At 35.8% G+C, this 21,731-nt stretch overlaps 2 protein-coding genes across 2 annotated transcripts; one reads left to right on the forward strand and one right to left on the reverse strand.

The window, feature by feature from the left end:
* The first annotated feature begins 4,866 nt into the window (after window positions 1-4,866).
* On the forward strand, window positions 4,867-6,624 carry LOC139996473 (uncharacterized protein C18orf63-like). Its single transcript, XM_072020848.2, has 5 exons — window positions 4,867-4,997; window positions 5,100-5,235; window positions 5,311-5,485; window positions 5,566-5,728; window positions 5,813-6,624. Exons 1-5 carry the CDS (start codon window positions 4,900-4,902, stop codon window positions 5,913-5,915), a joined length of 675 nt encoding a protein of 224 aa, XP_071876949.1. The 5' UTR covers window positions 4,867-4,899; the 3' UTR covers window positions 5,916-6,624.
* Window positions 6,625-7,923: 1,299 nt separating this feature from the next.
* Window positions 7,924-20,711, reverse strand: LOC139996700 (uncharacterized). Its single transcript, XM_072021228.1, has 2 exons — window positions 20,019-20,711; window positions 7,924-8,079 (listed from the first exon to the last, which is right to left on the reverse strand). The coding sequence occupies exons 1-2, from the start codon at window positions 20,709-20,711 to the stop codon at window positions 7,924-7,926; spliced, it is 849 nt and encodes a 282-aa protein (XP_071877329.1).
* Between the last annotated feature and the right edge of the window lie 1,020 nt (window positions 20,712-21,731).

A 21,731-nucleotide genomic window follows, 5' to 3' on the forward strand; every position in this document is an offset into this window, starting at 1 on the left:
TACCAGCTCATTCGTCGCCTTTAGAAAACATATTTTTTCACTCGATTGTATTGAAGAAAAAGTCATTTAGTCTATTGAAGGTTCCATACAAACATAGAATGTTTAGAATAATAGGTGAATTTTCTCAAGAGAGATAAAGGCAATAAGAAACGCACCCGTTATTATAATACCGTTATAAATAGAAAGATTTTTCTTTTGAAATTCTACTTGCTGTTTTCTTAGTAAATAGAAACGTACAGCAAGATAGAACAAAAATGGAAAATTTAGAACGTTCACTTGTGGCCCTAAGAAACTTTGGTGCCTAACACGCACAAAATGCAAAATGCTAGAGAAAAATAAAGAAAATTAAAGAAGAAACAAGCGAAAAGAGAGCAAAGGGATACCGTAGATACGCCGCTACATTGAACACGAATATAAACACCTGCTAGAGACATTCAATAATGAGAATGATCAGTCATTTTAGGAATTTCAGGATTGCGTGTAACAAAACATAGGCATCGTCGATTTTAATGGTTTTACTTCGTCGATATTGTATATTGTTGCCAAACGTAAGGGATATTTGCGAAAAGTGACAAAGACGATATATGATTGCGATATATATATATAATATGATATGATAGATAAAATATAATACAACATAATGCTACAGCGTCTTATTATTCGCATGGCGAGAGAACTTTATCTCAAAATAAATTTATAAATTGTTACAAACGGTTGAATTTTCCTGCAGAAATCCTGTGTGAGATGTTTCACATATTAAACAAATTGCGTACTTATTTGTAAAAATAATTTTATTATAATCCGCGGTGATTAATACCGAGGCCGTGTATACTCTAGTGTTATTTATTAAAATTAAACACGGAATAATTACTTGAGATTTTAGACAATACTGTTTACGACGGTAATTATCCTTCCACTAAACTTTGTAGTCACGTATACCCAGGTATACAATTAGTTAAAGTGTTGTTTTCGATCCTTGAAATAGGACCGTGGACACCAGAACGATGAAGCAATGTATCGATTAAATGTTGACGAAAATGAGAAATCTGAAACATAACGATATGGAAATTCCATAGCAGTTTTTACTTTTTAACTACTTTTAAACAACGTATTAATATTGCCAAGTAAAAACGGAGCAAATAAGAATTCATTGAAAAGCGGCATCGTTTCCGAAAGTAAGTAAGAGATACATTCTCTCGCTGTATCTAGCGGCCCTGGCTTATTCAACCAATGATAATACAGTACAGTACAGTACGATACGTAAGGGGCGGAGCATCAATGACGTTTGATTGGTCGACAACTTACGCACTCTGCACAGTACCTTATAGTGGGATGGTAGGGATAAGATTTGTAGGAAATAGCAGCAAGGTTCAGTATTAGTCTAATAGCGGATGAGTTTGTATGGTTCGTTCGTACGATAGTGCAGTATTAGTAAATTTAAAAATACGATATTGTTGAACTGAAAATATACAAGAACAGGATATTACATCTTTGTCAAGATTCCATTTGAAGAGTTGGTGAGCTGTTGTAGCGGTACGTGAACATCTCATATTCGTAAGTTTTGTCTGTAATATATTTTTGTTTGATCAACTGTACACGTATAATATTTCTCGAAAATAAGTTAACTAAAAACGTTTTACCATTTGTAAGTCAAAATATCGTAGCGAAAGAATTTATGTAGATTGTATAGAAAAAAATCCTTTAAACGCTTCAAATATCAAATAAAATCGCTGTAATTCTTCAAAGACAATGTTTAACTTTTGCGCTAAAACACACGGAACTGAGATTACTTCGATAATATCGGCTTGTTACAATTACTAGATATTTTAATTTCTTTTTTTTCTTTTTCTTTTTTTTTAGGTTTCAATACTCTTCGAGTAACTATTTGGATAAAATGATTCCTATAATGAAATCGCGATATTTGAGGGAACAAAATTCAGAATCTTCGGAACATGAAGAATCACTGCCTACTCCTTCGACATTGTCAGATGATTCCAACCCATCGGTTGATCCAACTTCGTCGGTTGGTTCAACTTCGTCGGTTGATTCAAATTCGGCGGATGATTTAGCCGAATGTCAAGTAATTGTGGTTGATTTAACATCCTCTGCATCTTCAGCCAGGGTGGATGATTTAACATCACCGATGCCGTCGACGTCGTCAATGCCACCAACATTCCCAATACAAATGCCGCCGGATCATCCAATTCCGCCGGTTCCATCCACGTCGCGTGGCATTCAAGAAAATTATGATGATTTTCGTTTTGAAGCAGCAAGACGTGCGAGTTTTCTAAACTGGCCTGTATCTTTCATTGACCCTGTCAGTCTTGCAGCTGCAGGACTGTACTATACGGGAGAAACGGATATAGTCCGTTGTTTTGAATGTCAATTGGTGATAAGTCACTGGTCAGAGGGTCATACTCCCATGCAAATTCATCAGATGTATTCTCCAGAGTGCAAATTTGTTCGCAATGAACATTGTAATAATGTACCAATCGGAGTAGATCCTGATAAATTTCTACGGACAAAACGAAATAATAGAAATAGATCTTGGCCTTATCAAGAGCAACAACATCAAGAGTCATTTGATTTTAATGACCATCGATTTTCAATATCTGTACGAAACCCGACGGCATATGAACGTAGCCGTTTGAGACTAAAAGGAGTTAAGAAACCAATAGAAAGTACCGTTGAGGATCATGAGGGATCCGATAAGAAAATAGAAACAAACGAGATGACTCTCGTTGAGGAAATTGGTAAGTAATAAAAATAAAAACACAGATAGATCATACATTCTTTAATTTGTATGAAATTCGTATACGTATAATAAATTTTATTATATATTATATTTAAACAGTATACTGTTTATTATTTTAGCTGCTCTGGAGCGAAAAAATCAAAAGTTGAAGGATACTCGGTTGTGTAAAGTTTGCACGGAACGAGAAGCGACTATTACATTTCTACCTTGTGGACATCTGGCAACTTGCCATTACTGTTCACCAAATTTCGATCAATGTATAATTTGTCGGAAAGAAATTAAAGCTGTAGTTCGTGTAACTTTTGCTTAATACATGAACACACACACACACACACATATATATATATATAATTATGTACATATATAAATTAGTTGATTCCTATCTCTTATATGTATATGCTTTATAATTTTTTAAAAATGACGTACACACATTAAAATGTGTGCTAGTATGTACCGTCAAATTAAATGTATATATCAGGAAATGATAAAATATTTTACTTTTAGTACTATTTCTACAGTAATTAGTAAATAGAAACATAATATTAAACTAATCAAATACATTTTTTCTGTATATTTTTTACTTTCTTTCGTATTTTAAGTGTTACTTAATTAAACATTAATTTGAATTATGTATCTTATCTTATCTGAATAAAGTTAACTTTTTTCGCATCTAACTAATTGTTCTTTATTTTATTCCCCTCATTGTTAGTAAAATGAAACTGTATTATATATATAAATTTCAAACCATAAAAATCATAGCTTACATTTTCTTTTATTATACTTAGTTATCCTGTTTTCTATTCGTTAAATAATGCCAATTAAAAGACAATTCTAATTTTTATATTAATAAAACTTCGAAGTTTTAATGCAAGGAACTTGTTAGTTAGAAGTTTATGATTGTAAAACTGAGCATTTTCAAGGTGTTTTACAACTTATTTGTTCGCTATATCGATTTCTATTTATAATTCAGTAAATAGTTTATAGTTCAGTAGATGAGGGCAGTATCATGAGACCGGCTGTTATGTTAGTAAATACTTGCGAACTTGTATAAACTATGTAATTTCCCACAAATTTCAGTACATTGGTCATCTGTACGGACCAACTGAATGATGGATAGAAGCAATATGACGTCAAAGTAATGTGTAAAAATGGTCGTAAATTAGCCAAAGTATGCTCAGTTTTACATAGTCATAACTTTTAAACCAGTAGATTCCCCGCCTTAAAACTATTTATGTAAGTACATAGTAATTAATTTATTCGTTATAGAATACGCTATGCATAGTGTTGAAATTTGAATTACGCGGCGTTTACTTCAAATGGCTTGAAGTTACGAACATACAACATAATTGAACATTACTGAACCGTTGTGTTACATATGAATCTGGCCTTATATTTAGCGATATCAATATAATTCAAAATAAAGTAATTTAAAATCGAAATTTGAAATCACGTTCACATATCTGAAATGCCAAATACATCTATATATTGGTCAAAAATTCGATGCCTGTACTATAGCAAGGAGTGAATAAGAATTCAAAGTACAGGAAATACGCTATTGGAAAACTTTAAGTTTCGTCGTTAAAAGTCACAATAAATTAAAAGGTTTTCATTCAGTCATGCAAGGTTATTAAAAAATATTTTGTTTTCTAAGGGAGAATTTCAAGCAAGTCTCTATTAAAAAAGCTATGCTTACATCTTAATATGTAGTTATCTTGAATTTTTCGCGCACTTTATTGAATAAAGCGGTTCAGTGATCCGTACCAATATATATAATATAAACTCCTCAGTAACCGCTAAATAAGATAATATGTTGGTAATAGAAAAAGAGTCGTCTTTTTACTTAACAAGATTTTAAATTTCTTTTAAATATGAAAAGTTTAGATGTCTCACATACAAGTTTAATTTTAACATAATTGAGAATAAAGCTTCTTCATAAAAATCATATTTAAAATATTACTACAACTTTTAGAATTTTAAATGTTGGCTATTCATTCGAAAATACGTTTTTGAAAAATTGTTAGTATAAATTGGATCTACAAGAACATAAAATAATTAAGAATAGCAAGCAATTATATATAATGGATGCTTGTAATCTTATGAATAGAAAAAAAGAACAGTCGGTTCTGTACGCTTTATTTCCGGAAATGAGTAACCTATGTTGTGCAATTTGCGAAACTGATTTTCTTGAAGTTCATGATCCATCGGCAAAATCACATTTTTATTGGCAAACAATGAAATGCCGGTAAGTCAAGGGCAAATTCTGCCCTTTCAAAAACTTTCTATTCCATAATACTATCATAATGATCTTAATGATCTTTATATTTTACTAACAATAAAATTTTAGATTACTTATTCATTTAATATCTGACGTTATTGCTTCGCCAGTAATGGGTACAGAAAGATATATATTTGTTATAACGCATAAACAATTTTCTGAAACTGGTAGATTGGACAAAATTTTGAGAAATTTTAAACTAGTGGTATATTCACGATACAAATCTTTATTGACTCTAAATATATTATTTCAATGATAAACTGGTTTTTATTTCTGTCAGTATCGAGGATTAAGATCAGTTACTACAGAAGTTTATAAAAGTTGTCTTAGGTATACGATACAAACTAAGATAGCTCCTTTGTGGAATAAAGTTGATGATTATTTTGTTCAAGGAAAACATTTTTATAACTTTATAGAAGGAACTAGAGCATTAAAATTAGATATACTTATAGGGGGTAATGGAAAATCTAATTTTGTTCTTTGTATAACTGATATTAAAATCATATGAAATATGTTAACATTAAAAAGTTTCTAGAAAGGAAAATGTGTTTGCAACTTCATGCAGAAATACTTAAAATTCCATATATAAAACTTGAAGACTATCTTTCACCATCTATATTATCACATTTTTTAGCAGACCCTAAAGGATACGTTGATTTATCTCGTTATAATCTTCCATTTGTACATGTGTTACCAAGGTAACTAATTTATTTCATTTAGTGGAATATATATGGAATATATATGTATATTTGGTTTAAAATAAAATTTTCTAATTTTTGTAGTACAAAAAAAGGCAAAGTATTATCTGTATCTAAAGAACTTCCAGCAAAATGTGCTTTCAAAGATTATGACCAATTACGTAGACACTGGAAAAATATGGTATAAACGACAATATCTATGTTTATTCGTCTTGCAATTTCCCTTCAAATATAATTTTTGTATATAAATATGTATAACGTTTTAGTATGGATATTATTTACCAAAGAATAAAGATGGAATTTTATTTTATGAAATTAAATTTTCAATTTCCAAATCTAAAGCTTTTACATATCCTCAAATGTGTCTAGCAAGTAGTCCATTAGAAATTATTCCAAATAGAGAAAAAGAATCTACAATTACACACTTTTTATCTGATATGCTAATGAAATTACCTGGAGTTTGTGGTAAACGGCTACAGATATCCAAAGATACTCCATTTGATAGTACGGTGAGTTACACAGAAATAAAATCTATTCTCCATTATAAACAGAAACCTTTAAGTATAAAATCAAGTAATGCATCATCAAAGGACAGAGGATTAAGTACGTATCTGAAGGAAAAGAGTAATATTATCTCACAATTAGAATTTTCCGATAAATATGTAGATGGATTGACAAAAGATGTGAATACTGCTACAGCATTAAGAACGCAATTAACTAAAATTCATCAAATTCGTAATGTACAATTTCATGAAAATATGAGAGCAAAATTAAACAACAAGCATGTGAAAGAAGATCAAAGTGGTACTAAGATAATAATATACCTTTACAAATATACCTAAAGATTGTAATTGCTTGAATTATAAAATAAATTTCATAGGTATTCAATGTTTAAATGCTATGCAAAATTCATTTGTACATTATGTGGAAAATAATTTTATCACAGATAATGCATCAAGATACCCAAATTTTACTGTATCAAAGGAAAGAACAATTTCTACGTACTTTAAAATTCAAAAGATGAATTCTTATGCCAAGGCAAAAGTGATATCTTCTTCTACATTTTCTTTCTAAGATATATTTTATCTTTCATTGTTTATGCTTCGCTTATAAACTTTTCTATTTAAAAATAGCTACCGGAAGAAAAAGATCAAAGACAAAAACATTTGACGCTAAAGGAGAAACTATCAAAAGCTAAATCTGATAAAGGTAGCAGCTCATATTTATCAGTATACACATATTTATGTTTCTAAATTCAGTATGATTAAGTTAAAGTTGCATATAATTATTCTCTAATTTATTAAATAGGATCAAAACAATATCGCGGAGACAATGGCAAAAATAAATCAGTTGGATCAAATGAAGGATAGTGAATTGAACGATTGTCTAAATGTGCGTTCAATTCCGCATGATCCTAAAGCAAACAAAATGTGTACTTATTAATAAAGTATTATCACACATTGAGAATACAACAATTTTACAGCCATTTCGTATGTAAATGTATGTGAATGTATCTTTGTAAGCAAAAATTGAAATGTATCATATGTGTTCTTAACTGTACTAAGTTAGTATAAGAAATAATACTTAATTAATAATTTTAAATTTATACATTAAATCAGCTTTAGCTTTTATAACAAATAAAATAATAATAAATAATTAGAATTAGACATAATTAAGAAAAGGTAATAAATTCTTTTTGTGTCGCTGATATTTTTATGATCTGTTTATCACTTTTAATATAGCTTTTCTGTCAGCTTCATATTTCAATTAAATCAATTTCAATTAAATCTTCATTAGTTTTAAGTCATAAACAAATCAATCTCAAACTAAAATACATACATACATACATATATATGTATATATATATTGTTCAAGAAATATAGGCACGTATTGACCTAATCCGTAATGTTTTAGTAAAGCAAACGTTTTTGCTTCTTCTGAATTGAGAATTAATGCTCTTGGAGGTATCCTGTAACGTGATGGCGTTGGTGTACCTTCCCCAAATACATTTTTATCATTCGTAGTTGCAGGAACATTTTGTTGGCGCAATGGACTAAATTCAAGCACGTATTCAAGACTAGTATCAAGATCTTCTTTGTCTTTACGTTAATATTTAAATCTTGTGGCCCAATGGACTGTAATCTTTGCAAACGATGCAGTTAAATTGAAATATCCCAGTTATCTTGCATATGTTTCTATTGAGAATTGCTAGCAGTGATGGTAATAATCTCCTCTGTTTCTTGGATCTTAGCTTTCGCATTCTCTATCTTGTCAGAAGCTTCAACTTCAAGAGTAATAGTTTTCCCTGTTAAGGTCTCAACGAAGATCTGCATGTTGCTAGATCTGGGGGACTGTAGGAAAAGATAAAAAGATTATATTAATGTATGATATCGTGAAAAAATGTGCAGTGGTAGTAAATCCAAAAATAAACATTTTTTAAGCAATAGCTATAAATTTTTAAAATTTTTAATTTATAAAAACATCATTATAATCAGCTGAAATTTTGTTAAAAAGAAATGATGGCGTCACAGAGTATCGGTTACTTGAAAACTTATCCAATACATTTTTACATAAATATGGAAGAAACAGCTGTTATATTTAGATTCCTTGAAATAATTTATAGAACAGGGTAGATATCTGCAACACAAGTCAATTTAAATTTGTTTGATAAGCAAATATGGGTAATTCACAGTAAAGAATGTCAAATAATGTACAACATTAACAGAGAAAGTTATTATATAGAAATATTATATTATTGTTGCATAGAAAATCATTGAAAAATGTTCAGAGTAATCCTTTTATATCAATTTATAATAAACCTTTGAATTTTCCCATATACGACTCTTTCAATCGCAAGTGGTTTCCTTGGATGTTATCGTTTTTCAGATGCTGTTTTAAGCTGTTATTACATTGGTTTTGCTTTTGATATTTAACAATTAAATTAATCTGTATGAACAATTAAATTAATCTGTATGAACAATTCGAATCTCTCTATTCTTTTCTTAATCTGCAAGTACACTGTACATATAGCAAAATACGTTACATAGTAAAGTTATATAACATGTTTTGATAATAAAAATAATAAAATTAAAGCAGGCATATAACGTGTTTCCTGCGATATACTCAAAGTGGCATCAAGTAGGAAACAAATCGTGTGATGTTGTCGTGAGAGCAAAGTATTGTAAGCCTAATCAGAGTCCTGTGAGATCAATGCAAAAAATCTACAGGCTATTGTAGTATCGGGAAATACTAATAATTAATGATGATTTATTTACGAATGAATGGATTGTACAGATGTTGATTAAACAGAAAAACGATGGTTGTTTAACGTGAACTAATCGCAATAACGTATTATACTTTAGACAACTTAATAATCAATTTGCAATTCTCGTTACAACGGATCCAACGCTCTCTCTCTCGCGCGCGGACCACACTCTCCAAAACGCTAGCAACTCTATCTCGACAACGCAACTCGCAGTCTCTGACTTCTCGATTCACACTTTTTGACTTCTCCACTGACACTGACTGTGAATTTGTCTTTCTACCTTAGCATCCTTTTGTCCTTTTGTTTTAGTCTCACCACGCACGTGTCACGCTCGTGGCCAGTCACGTAGGCCTTTTTTTTTACGAAACTATTCAACTGAAGGACCGACGACACATTGATAGGCCTGTCGGCATCTCGGCTCGCGACAATGTTTATGGTTTACCCGATATCTTTTAGGCCTTTTGTCCACGATACTACACTATGTTGTTCTATTCCAATTGGAGCTTCATTGAAAGCTTGTATACTACCGTACAGAAATACCATTTTGATCTATTTGTGGTAATAATAATATGTGAATTTAACCAAAGTGTACAGATTAATGATAAATTAACAATATAATAAATAATTATTAACTTCTTAGTTAAATTGATATATAAATTATTAGTACTAAGTATTAGTTAAATTATTATATAAATTTGATATTTTAGTGCAATTTTTCATAGAAAATTCTAACGAAAGATTCAAACTCTAAAATCTTCTTTCCCCTAAAATCGTGATTTTTTAATTCATTGTTGCAGCAAATGAGCGATACATATTCTTGAAAGTTAGTGTAGTTGCATCAAAGCTGTTGAATGCCTATATCGTTTCTGGTTCCCTTGAGCGTTGTTGTTAGCCCATAGCCGTAACATAGAACACCGATCCAACTTTGTCTCCTTGGAGAGTAGAGTTGTTGTTGTCTGAGAATATAGGCGCCTTAATACCGCGCGAAATGTGCTACCGGATATATGTTCCGGCATGCCGGAAACAATAATCGCGCCGGTAAGTGCGCGTGCACAGGAGAAATCGAGCGAGTTTAACGGGATGCCTGGAAGTTTTGTGAACGAACGAAGAAACCGGGGGTCGTGTTTAACCCCTTTCCTCTGTTTTCCGATTCCAGTTTCTCGGTTGAGATTTCGACCCTTGTTAATTGCTTCGTATTTTAAAGCAAGAGTACGTTCGTGTAATCAAATACAAGAAGCGGTATATCTTGAGTAGGAATTGCTTTCTTCTTTTCAGCTTTTCCAGGTAATTTAATTCGCGCAGAATATCAGTTTAGTTTAATGATCATCTATCCTGGCGTATATTATATCAATTCATCGTATATATTCGATATTTTTTTTTTTTTTTTGTAAAATTATGATATTTTTCAATATTGACTATCTTCTAAACATTTTTGCATTCGCTATCATATATACAAAAAAGAAATTGCCCCTTCCATTTTTAATAGAGAAAATTCAATATATTGTACGATATTTATTTGCAATGTGAATATTTTGAAAAGCAAGAGTTTATTTTAATCTTGTAGCGTTTATTTCGTCCGATTGCATGCATGGTCTATTATGCCAAATTCCGCGGCTACATTTGTCGGTGTTCGAAGAAACACAAAGCATTATTACATACTGACAAGTATTTTGTCGAATGCAACTGAATTCAAATTCGATGTGCTGTTTGAAATTTAGAATCAAAATCAATTTTCTCTTTTCCATGTTATTTTATATACAAATGTATGCTGCTTAATGAAACCGTTATACATCAACAATCTCACGAATATGTTAGTACATGTGTACCCGTTTTAGAAACTACACGGGCCAAAACACAGATATATTAATTACACATCCTACATACTATCTTCGATACATTTTTAAAACAATGACCTGAAATTAATACCGACTGTCAAACACGCTATAAATTATTTTGAATAGTCCAGTAAGTTGCGCGCAAGTCACAACTTCCTACACTTCGGCATTTTTCGGCAATAATCGTCAGTGATTCGGACATGTTCGCTATCCTTCGGCGCGGTTTTCAAGTCGCGCGACATACCAGCTCCATATAATACAAAGCTCTCGCCAAGTTCTCCGGTCGTTTCTACATTTTCCTCCTCCAGATTCCCTTGTTCCTTCGTCCCAATTCGGTAAGATGGCAAAAGGTGGCGTCGTTATATGTTCGGCTAGAGAGAATCGCGAGAAGGCTAACAGAAAGAGAAACAGAGATGTAGAAGCCACAGAGGGCTTTAACTATATCTTCGCAGCGGTGAAACGGCCGAGCCACGATATTACAACCGCAATGCGTACCGTTTCCTGCGACGCATGCGCTTCTTGCCTATGGGTGCGCATCCGGTTTAATCCTCGAATTTCCAACAGTGGTTCACAAAATATCTAGTTAGTTATCAGAAAACATTGACGAATTTTATGTGTATAGGAGACGTTTTGAAATTTCACGAAAATAACATATATTATTCCTTACTGGATACTAATATTTCATACATTTCAAGCTTCTTAGAGCTAAGAATTCGAGGGTACTACGAAAATAATTCCTGAATGTCCTGATTATTAAGAATCCAAAAGAATGTTAATTCTAAAAGTCCGTGATTCTAAAGGGGCTAATTGAAAATACAAAAGTTGTACTGCTTCACGCTTGTAGAAAATCTTATCTGCATATGGCCGTCGTATCTAGTCGAAAGCGGTGAAAGCATACGTCAAACGTACGAGTCTAACGCTTGTAGGAAATCCTACTAACAGGAAGGAAGAAGAGAAGATGGGAATAGAAGACGTGCTGGTTGGAACGAAGGGAACTGAGCGCAATTGCCGATATATCGTTAGTACGAGAACCGGATGTTAAATGGGGAATTATACCAGGTGTAGAGAGAAGGTAGTGGAAGAAGGCGGAGGGCAACCAGCAGGGAGCGTGTAAACGAGCAAACGTGCGAAGATTCCGTCGATCGGTATCTCGACGCAGTGAGCTCTCTTCGAGAAAGCAAATGGTTTTCTGATGAAGGAATGTTACTCTTAGAGATGCAATTATCGGTGGTAATTTGTACTCTGTGAAAAATTCAGGTTTGTAGTTGATGCGTACCGTTTAGTAAGATATTCATGCATTTTTGAAAAATTTAACTGTACGATTATGTATAGAATGCAAAAAATATTCGAAAATGTACGAAATAGCTAAAGTATTTAATACGTGTTCCTGTATATATATAAGTACTCGTTTTTGATACTCAGAGGGTGAAACATATTTGTTTATTCATAGTAGGTGTATTTGGTCCGATCTTTATCGCCAAATATTACAATTCACGAACCTAATATGAAACATTCTTTGCCATTTTTATCATACCTTATATAGTCAGAATTAAAAAATCCTTCATTATTCCCTTCAATTTATAACATTACAGAAATCGATAAAAAAGTCGCGCCACTTGTGCAAGAGAGATTTGAAGCATCGACGTGCTCCTTGTCATCGATTGCTTCTAGCGCCTGTATCCTCGTCGTATTCGTGTCTGTGTAGAGAGTGTCGACCTTCGAAATTCACGCGCATAATCCGTAGACTGGCACTGGGCCGAGATGTTTACGCGTTCAAGAGCACGCACACGTGCTCGTAAGTGCGACGACGAGGAATCCCACGCGGAATTCGGGTCTGGCCCTGGTAATTTACAACCGGGACAATTGGTCAGGGGATGTAGCCGGCGTGCAACAGGGGATAATGTAGTTCCCGGTACGTTCTCGCGAGGACATTACATTACGAGTACGAGGAGAACGACACTACTGCTCCACGCGTAGAAATGTCCCTTGTCGCGCTCAACGTGTTGTTACATCGAGATCATTGAATTCGGCGTTCATGCTGATTACGTTGCGTGTTTTCTGTATTAATAAAATTTGTTTCTACATCTGTACTTAGATTGCAGATATTTATGCATCTATAGAAAAATTAGACTTGCAAAAAAAAAAAAAAAAAATATCCAAAGTATAATGCTTTTTATAATATTTAGTAGACGAAACAAATCTTTTCCGATGTCTATCTATAACTTATCGGTTTGTGAAGCAAATTGCGTAATTAAAATTTTATTTATGAAAAAAAGGTAGGTTCCTAAAATTAGCTCAATCTATGTTATAATCGAGCATTATACGTATAACAATGTCCTCCTTATGCGTCTAACAACTTATAAGTACCATTACGATGGAAAAGAAGTTCGTAAGTGCGTTCACGGCAGAATTTCGAGATTCTCTCTTCTCTCAGGATTGTCCTGCTAGCTGAAGCTGAAATAAATTCCAAGACTGCGGTGGATAGCTTGCAAATTTATGGTAATACCGGATCACGAATCTCCCAAATGAATTTTATTTAAAGTTTCTTACGGGCTCGGCCGCGGCGCTGTGGTTTGTAGGAAAAACTTTCGAATTCATAAATACAATTTGAATGATTTTCATTATCCGGTATGAGATTTTCATCACGACCGAGTAGACAGGCATAATGATCGTTAGACGTTCAGGAAATCGTTGGATATGAAAATGGAAAGCTTGAAAGCTCTCGTTGAGAGATTCCTTTTTTTTCTTCTCTCTTTTTTAAGGTTGCTCAGGAATGGGATACCTTAATTGGTAAAAGGACGTTGAATCTTTTGATTTATACGGTCTAAAGAGATCAAGATTTCAAATAGCTTTTCATGAAAAGGAAACAGTGTAGACGAACAGAAATGGTTTTAGTATATTTTTTAAAATATTTCGTTAGTTTAAGAATATCCAATTTCTTAGACGATTTTATTATATCAATACCTGATTTAACGTACTTATAGTCCGTCACAATAGTCTGCTTAAAAATGCACTTTGTTCCAAAATCATTTATATTTACATATCAATATATGACGTTGAATTTATTCAGCATTTTTAATTGATAATTACTATAGACATTAATATTAACGACAATCATAATTACATAAATATGAACATCAATATTAACAAGAATATTAATTGAATAAATATAAACATTAACATTACATATGTGATATTACAAGTAAATAGGCGATAAATCTATGAAATTTTATGCATAACCAATTAAGGAATCGTTACACCAGTGTGCAAACGAAATATTTAATACAGCCAAATAAAAGGATAGTTTTCATAGGCTATATATAAAATTAGCTATTGAATATAGACATTGCTTATCATATATTTTACCAGTGATCTAAATAAAATAATGATGAATAAATGAAACATAGATATCGTAATAATGTAATAGGGACTGGCGACGCAGTTTAGAGGTAAAGTTCTGCTTAAAGAGCAAGAATGTGTAACGATCTAGCCTGTTTTCAATGGTTCTGCGACGATCCCATTTTCGGGACAAAGAAATTCCACGGTAAGCGGCAGCAAGTGTGATAGGGTATAGAGTGGTAAGGCGGGTTAGAGTAATGAAAGGGATGAGGGGGAACAATGTGGGTTGATGGATACCAAGCTCTTTGCACAGTCATCAGGGACTGTGACTGAGCCAACCGGAATAGCATTTTCCTCCGTAACGTAAAACATTGTGAGCGTGTATCCCATCCTGGTGAAAGACGATGAATCTTAATCCTCCCATTGACACGTCGAGTTTCAGTGATTGTTTATGACGTAATCTTTCCACTGGAATTATTTCGTTTCCTCCTTTCACCCTCTATTAGACGTCGAATCACCGATTACGTCTCATATCTTTAAATAAAGTTCTACATTTTGTAAAATATAACTAGCGAAATATGATTATGTATATTATGGACTATTTATGTGAAGGTTTTCACGTGGATAATTTTCAAGTCACGCTTAAGCAATCGCATCGCTAAAACTTTTTATCAAATTTAGTTGCGAGATTTCTCTTGAGAAATATTTACTAAAAACATTGATTTCAAAGTTACTGATTGTCATATTTTAGATATTAGGTATACCTAATCTTCTCCTATAATTTTTATATCGGAAAAATATGGCAACGATATTCGCAAAACATTTGAAATATATTTCGTATTTCCAATTTCATATCTTTGAATTAAAGAATCGTGTAGACGAAACCGGGTCAAAACCGAAGAGTTGTCCTCGCGTAGTTGGTAGTTTTATGGGAACTGGTCCGATCTTGAGAGAGTATCTTGCCCCGGGGCGAAATACGCGCGGTAAAGAAGCATATGTTTCAGTACCTACATTCCGCAAGTTTTAAGTTTCGAGTGATGCTCTCGCAGATTTTCAAGAGGTCGCATACTTTTGCGCCTGCACTTTTCGTAGCGCGGTGTGTCGACGGTGAAACAACCCCGCAAGGATGAATAACGCGTGCAAACCCGATCGCGCTGGCTTGTATTCATGCTAGTCGTTCATATTTCGTCGACAACCTCCTCGAATGCTTTTTGGGTCGAGTGGTTCCCTACGTATCCAGGTATTTTCCAGCGGCCAACTTCTCCGCGTGGCGAAAGTCTTTCACCGAACCCAGAACGGGGAAAAGACCAGCGCCGCTTGAAAATCTTTTTCATGCTTCGGCTCTTGGTCGCTATGCGCACAGTTTCACCCGAAAAGCAACGATTCTGCTTCCCGCTGATTCAAAAATGTTTTGTCGCAACTCCCTCGCTGATGAATGCTTGTTATCAAGAAACTCGTGATTCTTGAGCTGCGTGAATAATGACAGAGTGACTTTTTATTTTACATTGGTTTGCTTTGCTTTTTAGTTTTGGTTTTTCCGATATAAGTTGTGATATTTTTGCGAATAGTCTAAAGAAACTTAGGAATTTGAGGGTTTCAGTTATACCACTCTAAACATTCGAAACTGAAAATTTATTAGCGAAGTTCTTGCATAAAATCTTCGTAAAAGTCCCAAGTTAATAAAATTCGATTAAGAATAATCATTTCGTATTCTCGATATTTTGCATTCTTTAGTATTCTCCATCTCAAATATAATCAAACCTCTTCAAGCATGATTAGTTCATTTATATACATACATTCCTTATCTAAAAACATTCTTCCAAGTACTTACGATAATATCTCTTCTTCCCTCCACAAGAAGTCAAACACACGAAATATGGATTGAAACTGAAACTGAAACTCGTATTGATGTCGAAAACATACAAATCAGTCGGCAGTTGGCATAATCAAGATAGAGTAGTTCCTTTTGTCTCGTTGCGTTTCCTGCGGATAATAACGTAAACGGTGGTAAATCAAAATGATCGATGTCACATGGCGCACGCGAGGATTCCAAGGATGTGGCGAGAGGGGGGGGGGAGAATCCTCTAAAGAACATGGAAAAGGGACTCGAAGGTAGACAGACAGTGGAGGATAGCTATTACTATCAATTTGCATGCCTCCGGTCACTCGACCTGCCTTTATCGTCCTTTCATCTTGGCGATGCCAGGGGCTTATTTCCGCCCATATATTTCTTGAACCCCAATAAGAGACTCGCAACCACCTTCCTTTTCCCCCTCTTTTCTGTTCTGCCCTCCGTCATGCCACCCCTTAAGAATAACACGAAGAATTCGTCGCTCGTCGTTTCGAAATGCATATAAGTTTATAAGCTAGTGATTAGACCGAGAAACGCTTGTGCGTTTATAGGTAAACCGAAATGTGGAAAATAGCTTTTTACAATAGTACGTATATGTAAAAGTTTTATTTTCCTACGTTTCGTTTTTTAACAATTTGTACAATTTCATAATCAGCATTTTCATAGTTCTTCGTTGAACGTGATAGTCAGGTGGTTTAACCTTAACCTAACCTTCCCATAGAAATAATCTATCCCTCCCTTTCTTTTACTCTTTCCAAGACACCATCGCTCCAAAATCTCGTGCCTCCATTCTCTCGGCGATGGAATTAAACAATTACTCGGGGGCCACATTAAACGACCTCACTTTTATTCGAATAGCGCGCGCTTTGTTCACGGCCCTTCTCTTTTTCACGGTGGACAGCGGGTGTAAATAACAAAGAATAGTAGTTAAATCTCATTGGCCCGTCCACGTCGAAAAAGAACATGTTGGGATGAGTCGTATAGTCGAATGTATGTATGTGTATCGAAGCATCCACGTGGGAGCAATGCATCGGAGAGCCAAGAAGGGGTTGGCAGAGAGGGCGGTTTGCCTCTCTGATTTACACCTGGCCAGACTTCTTCTGAATATTTAACGGTGCAAGCCTGAACATCGCCCGGTGTTCCGTCGTCCCGCTGATCCGGATTAAGGGAAAGTGACAAGTTACCCAGAGCTTCGTATGCGACTTCCACTCAGCGGCTGCTGTTTCGCTTTTCATCCCTCTTTTATTCTTCTTCTCTTATGTCCCCGACTGTAGTAGTATATATATACTAACTTCGTATCTCGGTCTACTTCCTTCTTTAAAAGAGAATTTTATATGTATATTGATCTGTTATGAAATTTCAACTCGTTTCTACTAGTAATAGTATTTATTACGGATAATTTTGTTTTATATTATTTTCGGGTATTGGATTTTTACGGTTGCAGGTTAGTCAATTATAGATATTAACACTTTGACTGCTACGCCGAAACCACATGTTTCGCTCAGGACGCCACGGGAGTATTTTTATTATTCAAAACATATAATGGCAAAATAATAATAAATTGATGATATAAGACAACATTCTTCCCCAATGAACCGTTTATCTTATTGGTGGTCACGGGTGACCATCGTGGTGCCTTGCTAACAGTTGATAGCGACATATTATAATAAGGCTATATCGTCGTAAGCAAAACGTCCAGAATATATCGTTGAAATGTGTAGAAGATATTAATAAACAGTATTTGCTCATTCTATATATAATAGTAAGGTATGTGCGCACTTCTAACTTCAATTATATGATTATAAAGCAACATTTACGATTATTTTCTAAGGTGTGTTTATAATAATATTCGTAGATTACCCCTCAAAGATATGGATGCAAACACAGTGCACCGTTAGATACAAGATTTGTTCTCATTCTTTTTTTTATTGATGTTCTAATAAAAATGTTTAATTGCTCAATGGGGCACTTTTTGTTTCAAAGTATCTTCTATTTATCGGTTATATTCAAAATGCCCTAACTGTCAATTTTCATACAATTTTTACAATTGTAAGAAGTTCAAGCGGTCCGGTCACCAATGACCACCGTGGCGTCACAGGAGAAACCGTGGCCGGTCATATATGACCAACGTGGCAGTCAAAGTGTTAATATTATGGTCTACATCAAATGAAACTTGAAATCCACCTAGTTTCTTCGGTATATAAGTATAAATATAAAGTAATTTCCTTGTTATTCAATGTACTGTTATTCGATCGTATTCGCGGGGAGACGCGTTTGCAGTATAGCGCGTCAACTACAGTCGTAATTTCTCGTTTTGATTCGATAATCGACGTCACGAATGAGCCGATCGTTGATTTCGGTTTCGATTAAGATAATAGAGGTGGTTTGAATGATATTCACAACGAGATAACAATTAAAATATTGCTTAACACTAAGTTATCAATTAAAATATCACTATTTCTCTCCAACAATCTTTCAAGAATTTAATGTCTACGAATGTTATGTGTAATAGATGTAGAAGGTGTTTTTAGCGAAGCGTTATTTGGCGATGATGTTATCGGGAAGGAAAACTAGTGATGGGTGGTCGCCGCCCCCCACCAAAGGTTATTCGCCCGTGCAAGCGACCTTCGAGTATCTCTTATACCATATTTCACCGTAATGAGCAATAACTCTAAGGAGTGTCCCAATTTTCAGTATGTATTGTATAAATTAAGGGCCTCGACAGTAAGAAAAATCTCTAAATCTTACGTAATTAACGCTAAACCTACCGACACTCCGTGTACACCTACTCCTACCGTGTGCGGTCAAAATGATCGGTGATTAAAGAAGTAGTAGTTTTTATGACTTAACTTAGATAATGGTTAATCTATAACTAAATGTATATAAAATGATGAACTTTTCTTAAATTTCGTCCAAATTTACTTTTGTTTAATTCCAATTATAGGCTTAAATAGAATTACACTTTTATTTCTATAGAGATGTGAGGTGAATAAGTCGTGATAGTTGTATTTGCTGGTGTGGATGTCGCTGCTAGGGTACTGCTGCTTTTTTCTTCTCATTTCAGATGCTGCGTAAGAAAAATGGGACTCCGGTGCCGGGATTTGAAACCCGAGTCCCGAACGTTCGTAACCTAAGGCGCTAACCACTTTTCTTTTATTTTTTTTATCCTGGGGAAATCCTCATGGACGCCTGGCCGCCCTCTGGAGGGCGGCGGGTAGTGTCGGACTCTTACCGACTAAAACCCCACGGTGGTTTTTACGACGCTTGTCAGGAGTATCCCGGTTCCTTTCTTTAGATTTGCTACCGCAACACTCCTTCGTCGTCGTCTCCCTTTGTTGTTGTGGTAAGCATCCTGGTTGAGTTTGGCAGCAAGGTGTGGGGACCCCCCCCCTAGTGCCGCATTCCCTGGGCCGTCGTGCGAGTCTGAGGGGGGGCCCAGACCCCCCTCAGTCTGACGGCTCCTTCACCGCGCTCTTCTATGACGGCGGTAGTGGCGGTGCCGCGGTCTCGCGGTGTCGTATCGGTTCTCTTCGGCGAACCACTCTGACGGGGTCGCCTCTCTTCTCTCTGTTTTTCTCCGCCCGTTCCTTCGCTAGAATTACTTGCTCGCAGTAGTTGCGGATGGCGGCTAACTCCTGTTGGCCCCTCGTCATGGCCTCTATGACCGCTTCAGGGGCTAGCCTATCGCCGATGGTGAGGCGTAGTACGCGGCGCAGTTCTTCCCACGCTGAGCAGCGCTCCAGTGTGTGATGTGCCGTGTCTTCCTCCTCTTGGCAGTGGTGACAGATGGACGTCACCTCCCTTTGAATTTTTTAGCAGGTACTCCCCGAACACGCTGTGACCGGTGAGTACTTGCGTCGTCTTGAATGTGAGTGGGACTCTTCCGCGGTCCCTCTAGGCCTCCCAGTTGGGGAGGATGGCGCGAACGGCTCGGTGCGGCCGCGTGGTGTCTTCCTCCAGCAATTGGGAGCGCCACCTTTCCCATATCCTTCGATTTGCCTCCCTCCGGACGTCTTGGACCGGCCGGTCACAGTTGGTGGGCTGCGTTCCCCCGTCACTCGAGCCCAGATCCCTCAGGTGGTCGTACACCTGTTGGAATGCGAGGGCTTGCAGTTCGAACGGAGGTGACGCAGCTAGCACTGATGCCGACGCATGGGATATCGTTCTATATCCCCTCGCTATGCGGATAGCGGTCGTCCTGTGTAGTCTCCGCAGCAAGGTCAGGCTGCGGCGGTTGGCCATTAGATCTCCGGCCCATATGGGAGCCTCGTAGAGGACCCGCGATCGGATCACTCCCTCATATAGGCGGCGCACTCCGGTTCTCGCTTCTCCGATGTTCGGCAGTAAACCGTACAGGACGTTGGCTGCTGCCGTCACTTTCGGGACCAGCAGATTGAAATGTGGACCGAACGTCCATCCGCTGTCAATGGTGAGATCCAGATACCTCATCTGGGATCTCACCGGTACTTCCTCTCCGTCAATGTCCACGCAGAGTTCAGGAGGGGGGGGGGGGACTCCTCTAGTGCGATGGTCGAAGAACCCCAGTGCCTCTGACTTGGTCGGCGACACGTTCAGGCCTAGTCTCCGAATGGCGCGCACTGTGCACGCCACGGCCGTCTCCGCGAGCCTCTGTGTCTCGTACCACCCGCGATCCCCGGCCAAGACCAAGGTGTCGTCTCCATAGCACACCATGTCCGTGCCCGCAAGGCGCTAACCACAGCGCTGTCGCCGTCCGATACTAGTTGGTGTCTTTCGGTGGTATTTTGCTGTCGAGTGCCGCCACAGATATATCTCCACTGCATTTTTTACATATTATCTTATTATCAACTGTACATTTGCCGTATAAATATTTCCCGCATCTTAAACAAATTTTCGTAATTTTGTAACCTTTCCAACTTTTTACATTTTTTTTAATTTGCGTTTATTTTACAATCAATTCTCGTTACAGAAATTTTTTACTTGACAAGTTTTTTGTAATAATGAATTTCAACTTGTTGATGGTTTTATTGCATGGTTTTTTTCCTGCGATTCTTTATATAAAAGTAATGTATGCACCAGATTTATAACAATTTTGTGAATTCTTTGTAAATTGGCACCATACTGTCGATACCATTGCAAATTTATTGGTTCGTAAACATTGGCTTCTTTCCCTCTTCTTATCAAATCGTATAAACCTCATAATTTCAGCAAAGTCATTATTATTCATTCAGTCATTATTACTAATATATATATAGATATTTGGCATTTGCGCTCGGATTCTCGACATCTGACCCTGGATTCACTCCATTTAACCACAGATTCTCGTCATTTATCAAAGAATTCTTGCCATTCTTCAAGGAATGCTCGTTATTTATACAAAAATGCGTTTGATTTATTAATGAATTCTCACCATATAAATACGAATTCCCGAGATTTGTCCCTCACATAAGATAAAATGCCGTCTTTACTTGTTCTTCCATTATATGCCGTTTAGCATATCCCTCAAAATATTATGAACTGATGTCCTACCTGGTTTGGGACTTGCATCTATTTCTTTCTAAACTGTTTCCTCGGGCCCAGTCTTACTCTCTGCTGTCAACGATCATTTCTTTCCTTTTTCCCTTACGTAAACGCTTATTTATAATATTCAACTCTGATTCGGTTGAAATTTCTTGTTCATCGCACACTGAACTATCTTCTTCTATATCCGTTATTGTCTTTTTATAATATTTT

The sequence above is a fragment of the Bombus fervidus genome, chromosome 18, assembly GCF_041682495.2.
Source record: "Bombus fervidus isolate BK054 chromosome 18, iyBomFerv1, whole genome shotgun sequence".
Lineage (NCBI taxonomy): Eukaryota > Metazoa > Arthropoda > Insecta > Hymenoptera > Apidae > Bombus > Bombus fervidus.

Excerpts from the sequence above, each read along its gene's own strand:
- LOC139996473 (XM_072020848.2), top strand. The coding sequence starts at position 4,900 with ATGAGTAACCTATGTTGTGCAATTTGCGAAACTGATTTTCTTGAAGTT. Across the intron at positions 5,486-5,565 it reads ATTAGATATACTTATAGGGG|AAAGGAAAATGTGTTTGCAA; the intron begins GTAATGGAAAAT and ends AAAAGTTTCTAG. Across the intron at positions 5,729-5,812 it reads TTTGTACATGTGTTACCAAG|TACAAAAAAAGGCAAAGTAT; the intron begins GTAACTAATTTA and ends TAATTTTTGTAG.
- LOC139996700 (XM_072021228.1), bottom strand. The coding sequence starts at position 20,711 with ATGGTGTGCTATGGAGACGACACCTTGGTCTTGGCCGGGGATCGCGGG. Across the intron at positions 8,080-20,018 it reads TCCAAGACGTCCGGAGGGAG|TCCCCCAGATCTAGCAACAT; the intron begins GCAAATCGAAGG and ends CTTTTCCTACAG.